Source organism: Oncorhynchus nerka, linkage group LG17 (assembly GCF_034236695.1).
Source record: "Oncorhynchus nerka isolate Pitt River linkage group LG17, Oner_Uvic_2.0, whole genome shotgun sequence".
Lineage (NCBI taxonomy): Eukaryota > Metazoa > Chordata > Actinopteri > Salmoniformes > Salmonidae > Oncorhynchus > Oncorhynchus nerka.
Genome location: NC_088412.1, coordinates 23,827,758 through 23,850,128, shown reverse-complemented (window position 1 = coordinate 23,850,128; position 22,371 = coordinate 23,827,758). Strand labels below are relative to the sequence as shown.

Sequence of the window (22,371 nt, the reverse complement as noted above, 5' to 3'; positions counted from 1 at the left end):
ATACAGTGCATTTGGAAAGCTTTCAGACCACTTCCCTTTTTCCACATTTTGTTACGTTAGACTTATTCTAAAATGTTTAACAATTTTTTTTTTTAATCCCTCAATCCATACACAATACCCCATAATGCCAAAAGAAAAACAGGTAGACTTTTTATTTACTTTTGCTAATTTTATTACAATTTTTTTTTTTAAACATCACATTTTACATAAGTATTCAGACCCTTTACTTGGTACTTTGTTGAAGCACCTTTGGCAGTGATTACAGCCTCAAGTCTTCTTGGGTATGACGCTACAAGCTTGGCACACCCATTCAATCATAGACTGAAAACCCTCACAAGCCTAAAACACATGTGATCAGAAGCTTGGGTTTATAACCTTTTATATATGTGTAAATTTAATGAAATATCAATTGCTGTAAGACTCCTCCCCTTAGCCTGTGTTTTAGCTGGTTCACTGAGGTAAATCAGTGGTGAAAAGTAATCCATGAGTATCATGTGGAGGTTGTCATTCAGTCTGATGTCCTGTCTGGTTTCTGTGTCTCCGCTCAGGCTAAATACATCTCCACCTGCATCGACGAGATCAAGCAGGAGCTCAAGCAGGACAATATTGCTGTCAAGTCCAATGCCGTCTGCAAGCTCACCTACGTAAGATCACAGATCAGCACCCCTCACTGAAACTGCCCTCACTGTGGACAACAACACAGAGATGCACAACCAAAAACACTTCAGCTATATCCTAGGCCTGCTATGCATTATTTTTTTGCTGGATAACAGCTACTTTGAATACTGCCCATACTCAGTAAAAGCTATTTGAGAATGCATTTAGCCTGTGAGCTCTCACTGTCCACAGGGACAATGTAGTGGATGTCCAGTGCTCTGACTCCCTCTCTCTCCCCTTGTGCGTTAACAGTTGCAGATGCTGGGCTATGACGTCAGCTGGGCTGCATTCAACATTGTGGAAGTCATGAGCTCCTCCAAATTCACATACAAGGCAAGATAATCTGTATGTGTGGTATATTTAAAAAAATGTGGGATATTCGAGAGCATTTGAGGTTAAATATGGTGCTTCCTCTCTTCAGAGAATTGGTTACCTGGCCGCCTCCCAGTGCTTTCATGAGAGCACTGATGTAATCATGCTGACAACCAATCAGATCCGAAAGGTCAGTGATACTTTTTTATCTTGCACCTTTGGCCTACCTGTCTATGATGTATTAAAGACCATCTCTGATACCGGCTACATTATATACACAAAATGAGTGGATTCAGCTATTTCAGCCACACCCGTTGGTGTATAAAATCAAGAATACAGCCATGCAATCTCCATAGACAAACATTGGCAGTAGAATGGCTTTACTGAGTTCAGTGACTTTCAACGTGGCACCGTCATAGGATGTCACTTTTCCAACAAGTCAGTTGTCAAATTTCTGCCCTGCTAGAGGTGCCCCTATCAACTGTAAGTGCTGTTATTGTGAAGTGGAAACCTCTAGGAGCAACAACTGCTCAGCCACGAAGTGCTCGGCGACACAAGCTCGCAGAACAGGGCCACCGAGTGCTGTAACGCGTAAAAATCATCTGCAACACTCACTACTGACTTCCCAAACTGCCTCTGGAAGCAACGTCAGCACAATAACTATTCGTCAGGATATGAAATGTGATTCCATGGCTGAGTAGATTCACACAAGCGTAAGATCACCATGCGCAATGCCAAGTGTCAGCTGGAGAGGTGCAAAGCTCACCGCCATTGGACTCTGGAGCAGTGGACACGCTTTCTCTGGAGTGATGAATCACGCTTCATCTGGCAGTTCGGCGGACGAATCTGGGTTTGGCTGATGCCAGGAGAACGCTACCTGCCCGAATGCATAGTGTCAACTGTAAAGTTTGGTGGCTGAGGAATAATGGTCTGGGGCTGTTTTTCATGGTTCGGGCTAGACCCCTTAGTTACAGTGAAAGGAAATCTTAACGCTACAGCATACAATGACATTCTAGACGATTCTGTGCTTTAACTTTGTGGTAACAGTTTGGGGAAAGCCCTTTCCTGTTTCAGCATGACAATGCCCCTGTGCACAAAGCAAGGTCTATACAGAAATAGTTTGTCAAGATCGGTGTGGAAGAACTTGACTGGCCTCTACAGAGCCCTGACTTCAACCCCATCAAACACCTTTGGGATGAATTGGAACGCCTACTGCGAGCCAGGCCTAAATGCCTAACATCAGTGCCTGACCTCACTAATGCTCCTGTGGCTGAATGGAAGCAAGTCCCCGCAGCAATGTTCCAGCATCTAGTGGAAAGCGTTCCCAGAAGAGTAGAAGCTGTTATAGCAGCAAAGGGGGGGATCAACTCCATATTAATGTCCATGATTTTGGAATGCAATGTCCTCCCCTCCCCTATCCTTTTTTTCTCCTTTCACTTTCCCTACCTCTTTCACATCCATTTCTTTCTTTCAGGATCTGAGCAGTCCTAACCAGTATGACACCGGCGTGGCTCTCACTGGCCTCTCCTGCTTCGTGACCCCTGACCTGGCTCGGGATCTGGCCAATGACATCATGACTCTGGTGAGTTACATTCTCCAGCTCAAGAGTTCTTGCTGCACATTTTTGTCTGTGGTTTCATGCTTCTCTGACCTCTTTCTCTCTCGGTCTGTGCTGCAGATGTCCCACACAAAGCCTTATATCAGGAAGAAGGCAGTCCTGATCATGTACAAGGTGTTCCTGAAGTACCCCGAGTCTCTGCGACCAGCTTTCCCCAGGATGAAGGAGAAACTGGAAGATCCTGACCCTGGTGAGAGAGACTAGTACATACCTGCCTACTCTGTTGGTTGGGGCCAGACACATTTTATCACCTAGAATCCTAATGTATGCAGTAACTAAGGAAATGATTGTCTTAACTGGATGGAAGCTGTTTTAAGTATTTTGGATGTATTTGATCTAATTCGTGTCCTAATGATTCCTTCAGAATGGATGTTATTGATCTCATCTGTGTGATGCCTCTTTCCTGCAGGGGTCCAGTCAGCGGCTGTTAATGTCATCTGTGAGCTGGCCAGGAGGAACCCTAAGAACTACCTTTCTCTGGCCCCGCTTTTCTTCAAGCTCATGACCTCATCCACCAACAACTGGGTCCTCATCAAGATAATCAAGCTGGTGAGTGAACAGGAAGGGATCTGTGAAAGTCACTGTCAGTAGCTAGGTTTCCATCCTATTGGTGATATATTTTCATGTGAGCATTTTTTACATCAGCCTAAAAAATATGCACATAGGCTGACTTAGGTTGTCAGTCGAATGGTGTTTCCTCTGACAAATTGGTGCGGCTGGCTTCCGGGTTAACCGGTCGGGTGTTAAGAAGCGTGGTTTGGCTGGTAATGTTTCGAAGGACGTATGACTCGACCTTCCCCTCTCCGGAGCCCTTTGGGAAGTTTCAGCGATGAGACAAGATCGTAATTACAAAAAAATTACTAAATATGCACATTTTCCCACCAGTGGTGTGTTTCCACCAAACTGACTGTTTGTGGATAGAAAGCTATGCGTTATGATATAGAAGATTACATGTACCGAATAAAAAATGGGAATTTTAAACACCACTGATAGTTCTATCACAAACTATTGCACTAAATAGTTAATGTGCCTACTTGTGTCTTGGCACAAGCACTCTAGCCAACAGCTCACAGATACAGTGTTGGTAGGCTAGCCTACATTATGAGATTATGGATAAGAGCAAGATTATTTGTCAAGCTGCAGCCAGGGATCGATCATAATGTCACCAGAATAAGACCCTCGATATGAAATTGGAAAGGAGCATCAAACTCATCCCCTTGTACTTTCACTACTCTGTGAAGTTCATTCGCTGGAGACTCCTATCTCCCTCACTAACTTTAAGCACCAGCTGTCAGAGCAGCTCACAGATCACTGCACCTGTACATAGCCCATCTGTAAATAGCCCATCCAATCTACCTCATCCCCATACTGTATTTATCTTGCTCCTTTGCACCCCAGTATCTCTACTTGAACATTCATCTTCTGCACATCTATCACTCCAGTGTTTAATTGCTATATCGTAATTACTTCGCCACCATGGCCTATTTATTGCCTTACCTACCGTAATCTTACCTCATTTGCACACAATGTATATAGACTTTTTCTGCTGTATTATTGACTGTATGTTTGTTTACTCCATGTGTAACTCTGTTGTTGTTTGTATCAAACTGCTTTGCTTAATCTTGGCCTGATTGCAGTTGTAAATGAGAACTAGTTCTCAACTAGCCTACCTGGTGAAATAAAAGAATAACAGTGAGCTACAAAGAAATTGTCAATGTCCCAATACTTGTTGTTTTGGCTCTGTACTCCAGCACTTTGGATTTGAAATGATACAATAACTATGAGGTTAAAGGGTAGACTGTCCGCTTTAATCTGGGGGTATTTTCATCCATCGCAGGCAAACCAGCATAGTCCCCCCATTTTTTTTTAGGGGACCAAAAGTATACAAATTCACTTATCTGTATTAAAGTAGTCCCCCAAGTAATTACTCCCAAGTAATGCTAACCTCTCACCATTACTACGTAAGCTTAACTTTCTGAACATTCGAGACGTGTAGTCCACTTGTCATTCCAATCTCCTTTGCATTAGCGTAGCCTCTTCTGTAGCCTGTCAACTATGTGTCTGTCTATCCCTGTTCTCTCCTCTCTGCACAGACCATACAAACGCTCCACACCTCGTGGCCGCGGCCACCCTAATCTGGTGGTCCCCGCGCGCACGACCCACGTGGAGTTCCAGGTCTCCGGTAGCCTCTGGAACTGCCGATCTGCGGCCAACAAGGCAGAGTTCATCTCAGCCTATGCCTCCCTCCAGTCCCTCGACTTCTTGGCACTGACGGAAACATGGATCACCACAGATAACACTGCTACTCCTACTGCTCTCTCTTCGTCCGCCCACGTGTTCTCGCACACCCCGAGAGCTTCTGGTCAGCGGGGTGGTGGCACCGGGATCCTCATCTCTCCCAAGTGGTCATTCTCTCTTTCTCCCCTTACCCATCTGTCTATCGCCTCCTTTGAATTCCATGCTGTCACAGTTACCAGCCCTTTCAAGCTTAACATCCTTATCATTTATCGCCCTCCAGGTTCCCTCGGAGAGTTCATCAATGAGCTTGATGCCTTGATAAGCTCCTTTCCTGAGGACGGCTCACCTCTCACAGTTCTGGGCGACTTTAACCTCCCCACGTCTACCTTTGACTCATTCCTCTCTGCCTCCTTCTTTCCACTCCTCTCCTCTTTTGACCTCACCCTCTCACCTTCCCCCCTACTCACAAGGCAGGCAATACGCTCGACCTCATCTTTACTAGATGCTGTTCTTCCACTAACCTCACCGCAACTCCCCTCCAAGTCTCCGACCACTACCTTGTATCCTTTTCCCTCTCGCTCTCATCCAACACTTCCCACACTGCCCCTACTCGGATGGTATCGCGCCGTCCCAACCTTCGCTCTCTCTCCCCTTCTCTCTCCTCTTCCATCCTATCATCTCTTCCCTCTGCTCAAACCTTCTCCAACCTATCTCCTGATTCTGCCTCCTCAACCCTCCTCTCCTCCCTTTCTGCATCCTTTGACTCTCTATGTCCCCTATCCTCCAGGCCGGCTCGGTCCTCCCCTCCCGCTCCGTGGCTCGCGACTCATTGCGAGCTCACAGAACAGGGCTCCGGGCAGCCGAGCGGAAATGGAGGAAAACTTCGCCTCCCTGCGGACCTGGCATCCTTTCACTCCCTCCTCTCTACATTTTCCTCTTCTGTGTCTGCTGCTAAAGCCACTTTCTACCACTCTAAATTCCAAGCATCTGCCTCTAACCCTAGGAAGCTCTTTGCCACCTTCTCCTCCCTCCTGAATCCTCCCCCCTCTCTGCAGATGACTTCGTCAACCATTTTGAAAAGAAGGTCGACGACATCCGATCCTCGTTTGCTAAGTCAAACGACACCACTGGTTCTGCTCACACTGCCCTACCCTGTGCTCTGACCTCTTTCTCCCCTCTCTCCAGATGAAATCTCGCGTCTTGTGACGGCCGGCCGCCCAACAACCTGCCCGCTTGACCCTATCCCCCCTCTCTTCTCCAGACCATTTCCGGAGACCTTCTCCCTTACCTCACCTCGCTCATCAACTCATCCCTGACCGCTGGCTACGTCCCTTCCGTCTTCAAGAGAGCGAGAGTTGCACCCCTTCTGAAAAAACCTACACTCGATCCCTCCGATGTCAACAACTACAGACCAGTATCCCTTCTTTCTTTTCTCTCCAAAACTCTTGAACGTGCCGTCCTTGGCCAGCTCTCCCGCTATCTCTCTCAGAATGACCTTCTTGATCCAAATCAGTCAGGTTTCAAGACTAGTCATTCAACTGAGACTGCTCTTCTCTGTATCACGGAGGCGCTCCGCACTGCTAAAGCTAACTCTCTCTCCTCTGCTCTCATCCTTCTAGACCTATCGGCTGCCTTCGATACTGTGAACCATCAGATCCTCCTCTCCACCCTCTCCGAGTTGGGCATCTCCGGCGCGGCCCGCGCTTGGATTGCGTCCTACCTGACAGGTCGCTCCTACCAGGTGGCGTGGCGAGAATCTGTCTCCTCACCACGCGCTCTCACCACTGGCGTCCCCCAGGGCTCTGTTCTAGGCCCTCTCCTATTCTCGCTATACACCAAGTCACTTGGCTCTGTCATAACCTCACATGGTCTCTCCTATCATTGCTATGCAGACGACACACAATTAATCTTCTCCTTTCCCCCTTCTGATGACCAGGTGGCGAATCGCATCTCTGCATGTCTGGCAGACATATCAGTGTGGATGACGGATCACCACCTCAAGCTGAACCTCGGCAAGACTGAGCTGCTCTTCCTCCCGGGAAGGACTGCCCGTTCCATGATCTCGCCAACACGGTTGACAACTCCATTGTGTCCTCCTCCCAGAGCGCTAAGAACCTTGGCGTGATCCTGGACAACACCCTGTCGTTCTCAACTAACATCAAGGCGGTGGCCCGTTCCTGTAGGTTCATGCTCTACAACATCCGCAGAGTACGACCCTGCCTCACACAGGAAGCGGCGCAGGTCCTAATCCAGGCACTTGTCATCTCCCGTCTGGATTACTGCAACTCGCTGTTGGCTGGGCTCCCTGCCTGTGCCATTAAACCCCTACAACTCATCCAGAACGCCGCAGCCCGTCTGGTGTTCAACCTTCCCAAGTTCTCTCACGTCACCCCGCTCCTCCGCTCTCTCCACTGGCTTCCAGTTGAAGCTCGCATCCGCTACAAGACCATGGTGCTTGCCTACGGAGCTGTGAGGGGAACGGCACCTCAGTACCTCCAGGCTCTGATCAGGCCCTACACCCAAACAAGGGCACTGCGTTCATCCACCTCTGGCCTGCTCGCCTCCCTACCACTGAGGAAGTACAGTTCCCGCGCAGCCCAGTCAAAACTGTTCGCTGCTCTGGCCCCCCAATGGTGGAACAAACTCCCTCACGACGCCAGGACAGCGGAGTCAATCACCACCTTCCGGAGACACCTGAAACCCCACCTCTTTCAGGAATACCTAGGATAGGATAAAGTAATCCTTCTCACCCCCCCCCCTTAAAAGATTTAGATGCACTATTGTAAAGTGGCCACTGTGTTCCACTGGATGTCTTAAGGTGAACGCACCAATTTGTAAGTCGCTCTGGATAAGAGCGTCTGCTAAATGACTTAAATGTAATGTAAATGTAATTACAATAACAGGGGAGGTTAGCATTTTTTGGAGGGTATGCTATTTATGCCTCTAACTTTCTCCCTTGTCTTTATTTACAATTCAGTCAGGATTATCCGTAATCATGGTAGCATCCACATTAACGTAGAAGTGTTTAGAAAAATCTGATATTCTTATTTACAGTAAGTGTCTCCAAAATGACTACATTATTTACAATTCACTTCTATTAAATCCAAAGTGCTGGAGTACAGAGCCAAAACATCAAAAAATGTGTCACTCTTCCAATACTTTTGGAGCTAACTGTATATTAATCTGTAGCCTAATAATCAGCATGCTTTCTTGGGTCGTAGTGGGAGGACCATACAACATCATCGCGTTCGATAGGATGGTTATTGTATTCATATTTGCTCATTATTAATTTTATCGACACAAAGATCTCACCTTTTCTAGCGTATATTGTTTTGTCGACATTTGGAATTTTTTACCAACATTTGCTGTTTACATCAGGTCTGTTTTGACTTTTTTTATCCGACATACTTTACCCACATAAAGGTTGGATGGAAACCTGGTTAGTGAGTCAGTGGAAGTTACAAATGATTGTCCTTATCACAACATGGAGAGGTGTTGTTCCTTTAGTGTGTGTAATGGTGACGTGTGTTTTTCAGTTTGGTGCCCTCACACCCCTGGAGCCTCGCTTGGGGAAGAAGCTGATAGAACCCTTAACAAACCTCATCCACAGGTGAGACACCTACAGAGATTCCACAACCAATATGGGTTTTGTTGAATCACAAAAAGTTGTATGAGGAAAATATTGACCTTCTGTCCTTCTCTACCCCTTTTCTTACCCTTTCTTCCTCTCACAGTACCTCTGCTATGTCACTTCTATATGAATGTGTCAACACTGTGATAGCAGGTCAGTAATTCCTCTTTTCACTTGTTATTCTTGTATCTCTGTTTAGTTGTCTGGTTATCTGTGTGCTGGGTAGCTGTACATCTTTGTGAAGCTTGTGTATAAACTGAAGATGTGCGCAGTTGAACCAAGCTATTTTCTCATAACATTATTTTTATAAAAAATGTAAATGTATATTATACACCTTGCCATGTCTATAGTCTTCAGTGTGGGCAGTTTTGTTTGCCTTTGATGTGCTACTGAGGAGGTTGTTGACTCAATATAGTTTGTTTTATGTTAAGTGAAAAACCTCACTGAGCTTTCAAGATCACATCTCTAACAGTGAACATTTAGTTTTTGACATGTATATAAAGTTGTTGGCACAGCAGGATCTTATTGTTTGTCCTGTTTCAGTGTTGATTTCCCTGTCCTCTGGGATGCCAAATCACAGTGCTAGTATTCAGGTAAGTCCCAGACACCATGTCCACTTTTTCTCTTTTGTCGCTAATGATGTGAACGCTTTCCACTCCAGTTTGATAACAATGCATGTTTACATCTTCTTTGTTTTATCATCACAAGTCTATCAGTAGATGAACACCAAAAGATTGCGCAGGCTAGTGAAATTGTGATTAAAAAGCATTCATTTCTGAGCTCCTAAAATGTATAGAAATTCAAACTGTTCAAATGACTTTAGCTGGGTTCTATGTCCAGTGGGTTTCACCCACTTTCTGTGAATGTGCAGAATTGCTGTGCGCACGTGCCAATACTGGAGCTTGTTTGGAAAGGTTTATATTGATAGTAATGGCATGTTTCTCTCTCTCTCAGCTCTGTGTCCAGAAACTGAGAATCCTGATTGAAGACTCGGACCAGAACTGTGAGCCCTCTGTCAATGCCTGCAGTGTGTCATTCTCTCATTGTCTGTGTGTTTCTGAGTAGCCATCCATCTAGTTTACAGCGATCTAGATCCCAAAACTCTGGATAACAACATTTTGACCACTCCCCTGAAATGCGGGCCGTTTGAAATGTCACTGTGCATAGTTGCAATTGCGACTGTCACAAGGTAGGGTTTTGTCTTTATACCTTTTATTATACACCGTTACTTCAACAGGCTATTTAGTTTCTAAACATTGAGTATATTTGAGCAGTTATTCATCAGTCTTAACAGGTTACAGCTAACAGTAAGTTAAAACCTCTACTATCATTATGATGCATCTGGTGATTCGAGTTATCTGGGCAACTTGGTTGTGTGTAGATTAGATATACGTGGGCAGCTATGTTTAAAAATAATAATAATAATTGAGTTCTCTATACTGATCCTCAAGGCTGTTTTGCTAGTTAGGATCATAACATCAACAGACTCTTGCCTTCTTTTGCTCCCATCGACACCTTTAAACTGTTAGTCTCAAACATAGTACTGTTTACAGGGATGCTCCTGACCTGCTCTGATGAAACCAAACCTGTATCTGCACAGCGATAGCACTTTACTTCAAGGTTGCATTCACACATATTGATCCATAAACCTGATATACAGCGATCTTTTCCGGAGGTATCAACCGCTCCGATAAGAATCTATTTAGTGGATGTTATATATTGCCTGATTCCGCAAAAAAAATGGTGTCTGTTATCAGATTAGTCCACTGTAGCTACATCTACCCATGACTCAAGTTGGTGGCAAAAAAACAAAACTTCCATGTGTATATGTGGTCTCGTGTGAATGTCGCCATCGTTCTGTTTGTTTGTATTTTCCTTTTCTTTGTGTTTTTAATTTCATGTTTTGTAGAGAAAATCTAATAGATGTGAAAATATCAGGTTAGTCAGTATGTTATGTATGGGCTATTCCATGCTAACAGAGACTCAGATTTTTCACTTTAGAATGTATGCCAAACAAAACATTGATTTCAAAGTTTAATAAACCGTACAACTCTATGCACTGACTACTTTGAAAAATGTACACTGGTAACAGAATTACGGCAAACCATTCCTCTGTTTTATTCTGTTACCAAACTTGTATCTGTACAGTTCTTCCTATAAATGTGTTTTTGTAAAATGTTCGGTGGGATTGTTAAAAGTAGTCCTTGTGCATAGAGTTCTACGGTTTGTTAAATGTTGAAATCAATGTTTTATGTTTGGTATATATTTTGTGGAGCTGACCTTCCTAATTTAGCCTCTGTTTCAATTGTCCTCATTAGAAAATGTGACAGAACAAGATCTGGGTCTTGGGAGGCGTGCTTTGATGTCTGTGTACTGTGTGTTTGAACTTGGGAAACCTTTGTACTTTCACTCTGCCAAAACAGTACCCAGCTAGTCACTTGAAACAGTAATCTAGAAGGAAGTAGCCTAGACTTAGAGTCTAAGCTACTTTCAGGTCTTGTGTTTGGAAGTAGCCTAGACTAGCTGGCAAGCTAGTCAACTTCTTTCGCCATTTAGCTTCAGCTGGCCGTTGTGCGACTGTGGCAAAGTTGATCTGACTTTGGATAGCTTATCGCTGGGGCTAGTTGGGGACTGTCAATCTATGGGACAATATTTTCATGTTGCACGTCTTTGTCTTATTAAATGCTTTCAATATTTCTATTTGAATTTCTACAATTTGTAGTTGGTTTGAGGTTAAGTCATTGAAATTTGCAGCTACAGAAATGTTAAATATTGTCCCATATACTGTACATTGTGTAATTTACTTATGGTCCCTAACTAGCCACATAGGGATATCGAATGTCAAACCAGATTGACCATTGGTATTATGATCGGGATGCGTGCAGCTGCGCTTTGAATTGAGGACTACTTGGGTGCTGTGGGCAGGATTGAAATAAACCCAAGGAAAACGTATGGTCCCATTAATTCCGTGACGTACCATTTCTTTCGTAATTATCTCGTAAATCTCAGTTTTGGATGAGAGTGACTATGACATGTATCCTATTTACACTTTGTAGTCAATTTTGACAGAATAAATATTTTGGAATAATATCGATGCCACATAGGTAACGGCCTATCAGAGAAGTTGTTTACTGCCTTCAAAGTGAAAAATTTGATTCTCAGTGTAATTATATAAAACAGGCATTCAGAATAGTGACACGGGCCTACAGTAATGAGTCTAATGTAATCCGTGAGGTTTCAGTGGATGAGAGCGGCTAGTGGAGACAGACTGCATTTGGGAAGTATTCAGGCCCCTTGACTTTTTTCACACTTCGTTACATTACAGCCTTAATCTAAAATGGATTAAATAGTTTTTTTCCCCCCAATCTACACATAATACCCCATAATGACAAAGCAAAAACGGGCTTAAACATTTTCTGTGGGAGGGACTATACATTTACTTAAGTATTCAGACCCTTTATTCAGTACTTTGTTGAAGCACCTTTGGCAGCCATTACAGCCTTGAGTCGTCTTGGGTATGACGCTACAAGCTTGGCGCACCTGTATTTGGGGAGTTTCTGTCATTCTTCTCTGCAGAGCTTCTCAAGCTCTGTCAGGTTGGATGGGAAGCGTCACTTCATAGCTATTTTCAGGTCTCTCCAGAGATGTTCGATTAGGTTCAAGTGTGCGCTCTGTCTGGGCCACTCAAAGGCATTCAAAGACCTATCCCGAAGCCACTCCTGAGTTGTCTTGGCTGTGTGCTTAAGGTCATTGTCCTGTTGGAAGGTGAACCAATCGCCCCAGTCTGAGGTCCTGAGCAGGGTTTCATCTTTCCCTCTATCCTGACTAGTCTCCAAGTCCCTGCCAGTTAAAAACACCCCCACAGCATGATTCTGCCACCACCATGCTTTACCGTAGGGATGGTGCCCGGTTTCCTACAGACGTGACGCTTGGCATTCAGGCCAAAGAGTTCAATCTTGGTTTAATCAAACCAGAGAATCTTGTTTCTCATGATCTGAGAGTCTTTGGGTGCCTTTTGACGAACTCCAAGCAGGCTGTTGTGCCTTTTACAGAGGAGTGGCTTCCGTCTGGCCACTACCATAAAGACCTGATTGGCGGAGTGCTGCCGAGATGGTTGGCCTTCTGGAAGGTTCTTTCATCTCCATAGGAGCTCTAGCTCTGTTAGCGACCAAGGCCATTCTCCCCCGATTGTTCAGTTTGGCCAGGCGGCCAACTCTAGGAAGAGTCTTGGTGGTTCCAAATTTCTTCCATTTAAGACTGATGGAGGCCACTGTGTTCTTGGGGACCTTCAATGCTGCAGACATTTTTTCGGTACCCTTCGCCAGATCTGTGGCTGACACAATCCTGTCTCAGAGCTCTACGGACAATTCCTTTGACCTCCTGGCTTGGTTTTTGCTGTGACATGCACTGTCAACTGTGGGACCTTTTTTATATAGGCAAGTGTGTGCCTTTCCAAATCATGTCCAATCAATTGAATTTAACACAGGTGGACTCCAAGTTGTAGAAACATCTCAAGGATGATCAATGGAAACAGGATGCACCTGAGCTCAATGTCGAGTCTCATAGCAAAGGGTCTGAATACTTATGTAAATAAGGTATTTCTGTAAAAAATATATATATATATATACACATAAATGTCTATAAAACCTTGGTTTTGCATTGTCATTATGGGGTGTTGTGTGTAGATTGAGAATTTTTAAAATGTATTTAATACATTTTAGAATAAGGCTGTAATTTAACCATGTGTAAAAAGTCAAGGGCCCTGAGTACTGGGAGGCAGGCTATAGCCATAAGGTAATGTATACTACAGAGTGTAAAGGCATGATGTATTGCTCGTGGACCAGTCTCCATAGTGCAGAAACGCTACTCTAGTGCATGTGGAAGTAGAATAGAAGGCCCTGTGTATAGTGTCCAGGCCACTCAGTGTGTTGTCTCTGTTCGTAGTGAAGTACCTGGGCCTGCTGGCCATGTCCAAGATACTGAAGACTCATCCCAAGTCTGTCCAGTCCCACAAGGACCTCATCCTCCAATGTCTGGATGACAAGGACGAGTCCATCCGCCTGAGGGCTCTAGACCTGCTCTACGGCATGGTGCTTGTCACTGTCATAACACACGGTCATTGAATACACACTGACCCTACCCCCATGTCTTCACCACCTATATCTACTCATGGGGAAATGCCCTAAGCTCAAAAACTGAATTTCATTGATATCTACAGTACCAGTAAAATGTTTGGACACTCCTACTCATTCCAGGGTTTTTCTTTATTTTTACTAATAATGAAGAGATCAAAACTATGAAATAACACATGGAATGATGTGGTAACCAAAAAAGTGTTTAATATATGAACATATATTTGAGATTCTTCAAAGTAGCCACCCTTTGCCTTGACCACAGCTTTGCCCACTTGGCATTCTCTCAACCAGCTTCATGAGGTAGTCACCTGGAATGCATTTCAATTAACAGGTGTGCCTTGTTAAGTTAATTTGTGGAATTTCTTTCCATCTTAGTGCGTTTGAGCCAATCAGTTGTATTGTGACAAGGTAGGGGTGGTATACAGAAGATAGCCCTATTTAATAAAAAACCAAGTCCATATTATGGCAAGAACCGCTCAAATAAGCAAAGAGAAAGGACAGTCCATCATTACAAGACATGACGGTCCGTCAATATGGAACATTTCAAGTACTTTGAAAGTTTCTTCAAGTGCAGTCGCAAAAACCATGAAGCGCTATGATCAAGTTACTTCTGCTACCCAAATAAATGCTTCACTGAGTTCAAGTATCAGACACATCAACATTTTAGAGGAGACTGTGAATCAGGCTTTCAGGGTTGATTGCTGCAAAGAAACCACTACTAAAGAACACCAATAATAAGAAGAGACTTGCTTGGGCCAAGAAACACGAGCGATGGGCATTAGACTGGTGGAAATCTGTCCTTTGGTCTGATGAGTCCACATTTTTGGTTCCAACCGCCGTGTCTTCATGAGACGCAGAGTAGGTGAATGGATGATCTCCGCATGTGTGGTCCCCACCTTGAAGCATGGAGGAGAATGTGATGGTGCTTTGCTGGTGACACTGTCAGTGATTTATTTAGAATTCAAGGCACACTTAACCAGCATGGCTACCAGCAGTCCCACTAAGCCTAAACCAGATGGGATGGTATCATTTGTTTTTCAACAGGACAATGACCCAAAACACTCCTTCAGGCTTTGTAAGGGCTATTTGATCAAGAAGTAGAGTGATGGAGTGCTGCATCAGATGACCTGACCTCCACAATCACCTGACCTCAACCCAATTTGAGATGGTTTGGGATGAGTTGGACCACAGAGTGAAGGAAAAGCATTCAACAAGTGCTCAGCATATGTGGGATCTCCTTCAAGACTGTTGGAGAAGTATTCCAGGTTGAAAGAATGCCAAGAGTGTGCAAAGCTGTCATCAAGGTAAAGGGTTGCTACTTTGAAATATATATTTTGAAAATATATACGACATGATTCCAAATGTGTTATTTCGTAGTTTTGATGTCTTCATTACAATGTAGAAAATAGTACAAATAAAGCAACACTCTTGAATGAGTAGGTGTGTCCAAACCTTTGACTGGTACTGTATGTGTATAGCCTAATGCCTCCCTGATCACAGTACAGTTTCTGATGTCCCCATTGCTTTGTTTCTCATTGACTACTCATTGGTGTGTTCCCAGGTGTCCAAGAAGAACCTGATGGAGATAGTGAAGAAGCTGATGCTGCACGTGGACAAAGCCGAGGGAACCACTTACAGAGATGAGCTGCTCACCAAGATCATTGACATCTGCAGCCAGAGCAACTACCAGTACATCACCAACTTTGAATGGTCAGCACAACTTACTGGCAGGGCAAATATATTGGTCTCTGATTCTTTTAGATTCATACTTTCTGTGAGTTTGAGTCTCCGTGTCTCTCAAATAGAGTTGAAATGCTCACGAGTCAAAACGCATTGCAGTAATGTGTCTTGCTGTAAATAATTCACAAAAGTTTTTGCATCGTACTGGCCCACTACTTATCTTATTTTGGGGGGTTTACCTGCCATTTAGGGGCCTACCTTCCACTGACTTTCTCACCTGTCTCTCAGGTACATCAGTCTGACCGCCTGTCTCTGCTTCCGTCTCTCAGGTACATCAGTATCCTGGTGGAGCTGACTCGTCTAGAGGGCACGCGGCACGGCCACCTCATCGCCTCCCAGATGCTGGACGTTGCCATCCGGGTGAAAGCCATCCGAGCCTTCGCCGTGGCCCAGATGGCTACTCTGCTGGACAACGCCCACCTGCTGACCGGCAACACACAGCACAGCGGCATCTGTGAGGTGCTCTACGCCGCCGCCTGGATCTGTGGAGAGTTCTCAGAGTATGTATTCATCCAATCCTCCTCTACAAGAACACATGCAGACACATACGGTTTTTAGCAAGAATGTTTTCCACTAAGTCAAAGTAGCTAAAATCATGCCAGTTCAGCCCTGTATCATTGGCTCATCCCTCATCCTGTGCCATCCTCCTATCTTCCCCAGACACCTGGAGGACCCCATGGCGACTCTGGAGGCCATGCTGCGTCCCAAGGTGGCCACCCTGCCGGGCCACATCCAGGCCGTGTACGTGCAGAACGCTGCCAAGCTGTTTTCTACGGTGCTGTGCGGCCAGGAGGGGGCACCAGCGGACAGCAAGGTGGCCCAGGAGACCAGCCAGCTGCTCATTGACAGGCTGCCTGTGTTTGTCCAGAGTGACAACCTGGAGGTGCAGGAGAGGGTGAGTCACATGGCTAACATCGGTTAACCTCGGGGCTATTGGCCGTTTGAAAGGAGAATACCTTTTCCAGTACACTTCTCTCTCTGTGCTCCCCTCCCAGGCCTCCTGCATCCTGCAACTGGTGAAGTACATCCAGAAGCTGCAGCAGAAGGACGTGGAGGTGGCTGAGGAGGTGACAGCTCTGTTTGCTGGAGAGCTCAACCCTGTGGCCCCCAAGGCACAGAAGAAAGTGCCTGTTCCTGAAGGGTCAGTCTGCCTGCCGCTCTCCCCTACTCACAATTAAGCTTATAGTAATACACAACATCAGAAATATATTTTATAGTACTACACTGAACAAAAATCTGAACACAAACAGTTTTGTCACACAATGCCACAGATGTCTCAAGTTTTGAGGGAGCATGCAATTGGAATGCTGACTGCATGAATGTCCACCAGAGCTGTTGCCAGATAATTTAATGTTCATCTTCTACCATAAGCCGCCTCCAATGTCGTTTTAGAGAATACAGGCAGTACATCCAACCGGCCTCACATCCTTATACCACGTGTGACCATGCCAGCCCAGGACCTCCACATCCGGCTTCTTCACCTGTGGGATCATCTGAGACCAGCCCCCCTGGACTTTTTAAATTATTTTTATTTCTTGGACAGCTGATAAAACTGTGTTTGAACAACCAAAGAATTTCTGCACAAACTGTCAAACCGTCTCAGTGAAGCTCATCTGCGTGCTTGTCATCCTCACCAGGGTCTTGACCTGGCATCATTACCTACTTCAGTGGGCAAATGCTCACCTTCGATGGCCACTGGTATGCTGGAGAAGTGTGCACCTCACTTATTTATCCCGGTTTCAACTGAACCGGGCAGGTGACAGACAGCGTGTATGGCGTCATGTGGGCGAGCGGTTTGCTGATGTCAACGCTGTGAACAGAGTGCCCCATGGTGGCGGTGGGGTTATGGTATGGGCAGCCATAAGCTACAGACACCAAACACAATTGCATTGTGTTGATGGCTATTTCTATGCACAGAGATACCGTGACTAGATCCTGAGGCTCATTGTCGTGCCATTCATCCACCGCCGTCACCTCATTTTCAGCATGATAATGCACGCCCCCATGACGCAAGGATCTGTACACAATTCCTGGAAGCTGAAAATGTCCCAGTTCTTCCATACTCACCAGACATGTCACTTATTGAGCATGTTTGGGATGCTCTGGATCGACATGTACGACAGCGTGTTCCCGTTCCCGCCAATATCCAGCGACTTCGCACAGCCATTGAAGATGAGTGGGACAACATTCCAGTAGGCCACAATCAACAGCCTGATCAACTCTATGCGAAGGACATGTGTCGCACTGCATGAGGCAAATGGTGATCACACAAGATACTGACTGGTTTTCTGATCCACACCCTTACCTTTTTTTAAGGTTTTCATAGATAAGGACCTAATGAATTTATTTAAATTGACTGACTTCCTTTATACAGTACATTCAGAAAGTATTCAGACCCCATAAGGACAAAGCAAAAACAGGTTTTCAGAAATTTTTGCAAATGTATTCAAAATAAGAAACTGAGAACACGTTTAAATAAGTATTCAGAATCTTTACTCAGTACTTTGTTGAAGCATCTTTGGCAACGATTATAGCCTTGAGTTATCTTGGGTATTACGCTACAAGCTTGGCACACCTGTATTTGGGGAGTTTCGCTCATTCTTCTCTGCAGATCCTCTCAAGCTCTGTCAGGTTGGATGGGGAGCGTTACTGCACAGCTATTTTCAGGTCTCTCCAGAGATGTTCGATCGGGTTCAAGTCTGGACTCAGGCTGGGCCACTCAAGGACATTCAGTCTCGTCCTGAAGCCACTCCTGCATGGTCTTCAAATCAAATTTTTTTGGTCACATACACATTGTTAGCAGATGTTAATGCGAGTGTAGCGAAATGCTTGTGCTTCTAGTTCCGACAGTGCAGTAATATCTAACAATTCCCCAACAACTACCTAATACACACATCTAAAGGGGTGAATGAGAATATGTACATATAAGTATATGGATGAGCGATGGCAGAGCTGCGTAGGCAAGGTGCAATAGATGGTATAAAATACAGTATATACATGTGATATGAGTAATGTAACATGTAAACATTGTTTAAAGTGACAAGTGATCCATTTATAAAGTGCCCAATGTAGTCTCAATGTAGGCAGCAGCCTCTGAGTTAGTAATTGCTGTTTAGCAGTCTGATGGCCTTGAGGTGCTGTTTTTCAGTCTCTTGGTCCCAGCATTGATGAACCTGTACTGACCTTGCCTTCTGGATGATAGCGGGGTGGACGGGCAATGGCTCAGGCGGTTGTTGTCCTTGATGATCTTTTTGGCCTTCCTGTGACATCGGGTGCTGTACGTGTCCTGGAGGGAAGGTAGTTTGGCCCCGGTGATGCGTTGTTCAGATCGCACCACCCTCTGGAGAGCCTTGCGGTTGAGGGCGGTGCAATTGCCGTACCAGGCTGTGATACAGCCTGACAGGATGCTCTCAATTGTGCATCTGTAAAAGTTAATCCGAGCTTTGGGTGACAAGCCAGATTTCTCCAGCCTCCTGAGGTTGAATAGGCGCTGTTGTGCCTATTCAACCTGTATGTTGTCTCGTCGTTGTTGGTAATCAAGCCCACTACTGTTGTGTCATCTGCAAAGTTGATGAGTGAGTTGGAGGCGTGCATGGCCACGCTGTCGTGGATTAACAGGGAGTACAGGAGAGGGCTGAGCACGCACCCTTGTGCGGCCCCAGTGTTGAGGGTCAGCGAAATGGAGTTGTTTCCTACCTTCACCACCTAGGGGCGGCCCGTCAGAAAGTCCAGGACACGTTTGCACAGGGTGGGGTTGAGACCCAGGGCCTCCAGCTTGATGACGGGCTTGGAGGGTACTATGGTGTTGAATGCTGAGCTGTAGTCAATGAACAGCATTCTTAGATAGGCATTATGTTCGTCCAGATGGGATAGGGCTGTGTGCTTAGGGTCGTTGTTCTGTTGGAAGGTGAACCCCAGTCTGAGGTCCTGTGCACTCTGGAGCAGGTTTAAATCAAACATCTCTTTCTACTTTGCTCCGTTCATCTTTCCCTCAATCCTGACTAGTTTCCCAGTCCCTGCCGCTGAAAAACATCCCACAGCATGATGCTTCCACTAGGGTTGCACATTTTGGGGAATATTCAGAGGTGGAAACTTTCTGTGGAAATTAAATGGAATATATATATGAATTAGGGGAAATATATGCAAATTAATATTAATACCATTTAAATGTAGATGTTTTTGGCATTGGATATATTTACCATATCTTATGGAGACAGAAACATAAACCTTTTACCTTATTATAAGTACACATAATTGCAAATGATTAAATCCTTCCAATAGAAATATTTTAAAAACAATTTAGTTACGAATTGAACTTTAATTAAATGAGATGATTTCACTGAACAACAAAAGAAAGGGAATATTGAATGATCCATAGCATCTCCCACAAACGTTTTCAACATGCATCTGTAAAATGATAGGCTAGAAACAAAATCTTTGGTTGTCTTCCTCTCAGGCTTCCATGTCTTCTCCCTGGACCTCCTCAATGTACACCTCTTGAACATCAGACTGAGGGCTCATCTTCACCTTCCAACCTTGACAACGAGCCATCCTGAACAAGCTCATAAAGCCTCAAATTTGCCCGGATGGCCACCTATTTTTCAAGCCTGTTGCGTGCTTTGGTGTGTGTGTTCCCAAACAAGGACCAGTTGCGCTCTGAGGCGTCTGATGTTGTTGGGATTTGGAGGATGATGGAGGCAACAGGGGAAAGAGCTTCAGATCCACAAAGTCCCTTCCACCAGGTGGCTGATGAGATATATGTTGGCACGACTGCCATATTGCATCTCCATCCCAAAGCCCTTGCTTGGAAGTGTACTTTGCCAGACTGCCAAGAATCTTGCCCTCATCCAGGCCAAGGTGGTGAGACCCGGTAGTGATGACACCATAGGCCTTGTTGATCTCTGCACCACAGAATGCTCTTGCAAGCATACTTGGGGTCGAACATGTACACTGCGGCGTGTATGGGCTTCAGGCAGAAATCTTCACGCTTTTTGATGTATTTCAGAACTGCAGTTTCCTCTGCTTGGAGCAACAGTGAAGTGGGCAGGGCAGTACAGATTTCTTCTCTTACATCTGCAAGCCGAGTCTGAACATCAGACAGGATGGCATTGTCTCCCTCAATCCGTGCAATGGCTACTGCTATAGGTTTCAGGAGTTTCAGGCTGCTTACCACCCTCTCCCAAAATCAATCCTCCAGGAGGATCCTGTTGATGGGGCTGTCCGTATTGGCAGACTGTGATATGGCCACTTCTCGGAGAGACTTCATCCCCTCCAGGAGACTGTGAAACATGATGACAACACCACCCCAATGGGTGTTGCTGGGCAGCTTCAATGTGGTGCTCTTATTCTTATCACTTTGCTTGGTGAGGTAGATTGCTGCAATAACTTGATGACCCTTCACATACATGCATTGTCTTCAGTGCCATGATGTCCTTGAGGAGCAGATTCAATGCATGAGCAGCACAGCCAATGGGTGTGTTAGGTGAGGGTAGGACTCCTCAACTTTAGCCCAAGCAGCCTTCATGTTCGCAGCATTGTCTGTCACCAGTGCAAATACATTCTGTGGTCGAAGGTCATTGACTACTGCCTTCGGCTCATCTGCAATGTAGAGACCGGTGTGTCTATCTTCCCTTGTGTCTGTGCTCTTGTAGAATACTGGTTGAGGGGTGGAGAGGATGTAGTTAATTATTCCTTGCCCACAAACATTCGACCACCCATCAGAAATGATTGCAATATAGTCGGTTTTCTCTATAACTTGCTTGACCTTCACTTGAACTCTTGAACTCTGCATACAGCAAATTAGTAGATAAACCATGTCTGGTTGGAGGGGTGTATGCTGGGGGAAGAAACATACAGAAATGTCTTCCAATACACATTGCCTGTGAGCATCAGAGGTGAACCAGTTGCATACACAGCTTGAGCAAATCATTATCAGCATTTCTGACTTCATTCCCCCATTGAGTCAAAAAAAATATTCCAGCAGAACCATAAGCTTTTGCTATCGATAAGGTTTCTGATTCATAATTTTCACCCCGAATAGAAGTAGATGGACTTTTGTCAGAGGTTGCTTGTTGTGAGTGCTGAGGGAACTTTATGCACTTGGCCAGATGATTCTGCATCTTTGTTGCATTTGTTACATATGATTTGGCACAGTATTTGCAAATGCACACAGCTTTTCCTTTCACATTAGCTGCAGTGAAATGTCTCCACACAAAGAGTAGAAAAAGAAGAGTAAAAAAGAGACCATACACAATTGGGGTTTTAGGCTGGGTTTCTGTACAGCACTTTGAGATATCAGCTGATGTATGAAGGGCTATATAAATACATTTGATTTGATGTACAGATATAGTTAGGCAGTTAGATTAAACAACTCCTTTGTAAGATAAACGTTTTAAAATGAAACATGTATGGAAACAGGTGAATTAACACCTGAAATTGTTAACAAGTTAGAAATGATTTAAACACACTTTGTTGTAGGCTATTATTTACTAGTTAACAAAAAAATCATGCATGTCATATAAAATATTCACCCCACCCAGTATTGTAATCAAAACTTACCAGAAAGCATGTAGTCCTTGGCTCAGACAGTGTAGTAGTGTGGGCTCAATAGCATCTCATTAGTGTGCAAGATCTTGAATCAGCTGTACATGTGATGGAAAAATGCACTGTGCATGCAGAGGGTTGCAGTTCCATTGAGTTGGAGATTGTTTAACCACAATATGCCACAAGACCTAGAATTGCTTTGTGTCTCCCACAAAAAAAGATTTTAAGCAAAATTCCCCAAATTCCCGGGCTTAGCTACCCATGGAAAATTTCCAGAAAAGTTTCCGACCCTTTGCAACCCTGGTTGCCACCACCATACTTCACCGTAGGGATGTTGCCAGGTATCCTCCAGACTTGGCATTCAGACCAAAGAGTTCAATCTTGGTTTCATCAGACCAGAGAATCTTGCTTCTCATGATCTGAGAGTCCTTTAGGTGCCTTTTGGCAATCTCCAAGCATGATGTCATGTGCCTTTTACTGACCACTCTACCATAAAG

At 44.9% G+C, this 22,371-nt stretch overlaps 1 protein-coding gene across 4 annotated transcripts in view; it reads left to right on the top strand.

Annotated features, from left to right (window-relative positions):
• The window catches only part of LOC115144921 (AP-3 complex subunit delta-1-like), a 41,400-nt gene that overhangs the window by 4,929 nt on the left and 14,100 nt on the right, over nt 1-22,371 (top strand). For all 4 annotated transcript variants that reach the window (XM_029686064.2, XM_029686068.2, XM_029686063.2 and 1 more), the window contains exons 2-16: nt 549-644; nt 910-990; nt 1,079-1,159; nt 2,444-2,551; nt 2,648-2,777; nt 2,997-3,136; nt 8,362-8,435; nt 8,560-8,609; nt 9,000-9,049; nt 9,411-9,459; nt 13,401-13,546; nt 15,153-15,301; nt 15,601-15,831; nt 15,992-16,226; nt 16,327-16,472. In XM_029686064.2, coding sequence (XP_029541924.1) covers nt 549-644; nt 910-990; nt 1,079-1,159; nt 2,444-2,551; nt 2,648-2,777; nt 2,997-3,136; nt 8,362-8,435; nt 8,560-8,609; nt 9,000-9,049; nt 9,411-9,459; nt 13,401-13,546; nt 15,153-15,301; nt 15,601-15,831; nt 15,992-16,226; nt 16,327-16,472 — 1,766 coding nt within the window. The remainder of the gene's footprint in view (nt 1-548; nt 645-909; nt 991-1,078; nt 1,160-2,443; nt 2,552-2,647; nt 2,778-2,996; nt 3,137-8,361; nt 8,436-8,559; nt 8,610-8,999; nt 9,050-9,410; nt 9,460-13,400; nt 13,547-15,152; nt 15,302-15,600; nt 15,832-15,991; nt 16,227-16,326; nt 16,473-22,371) is intronic.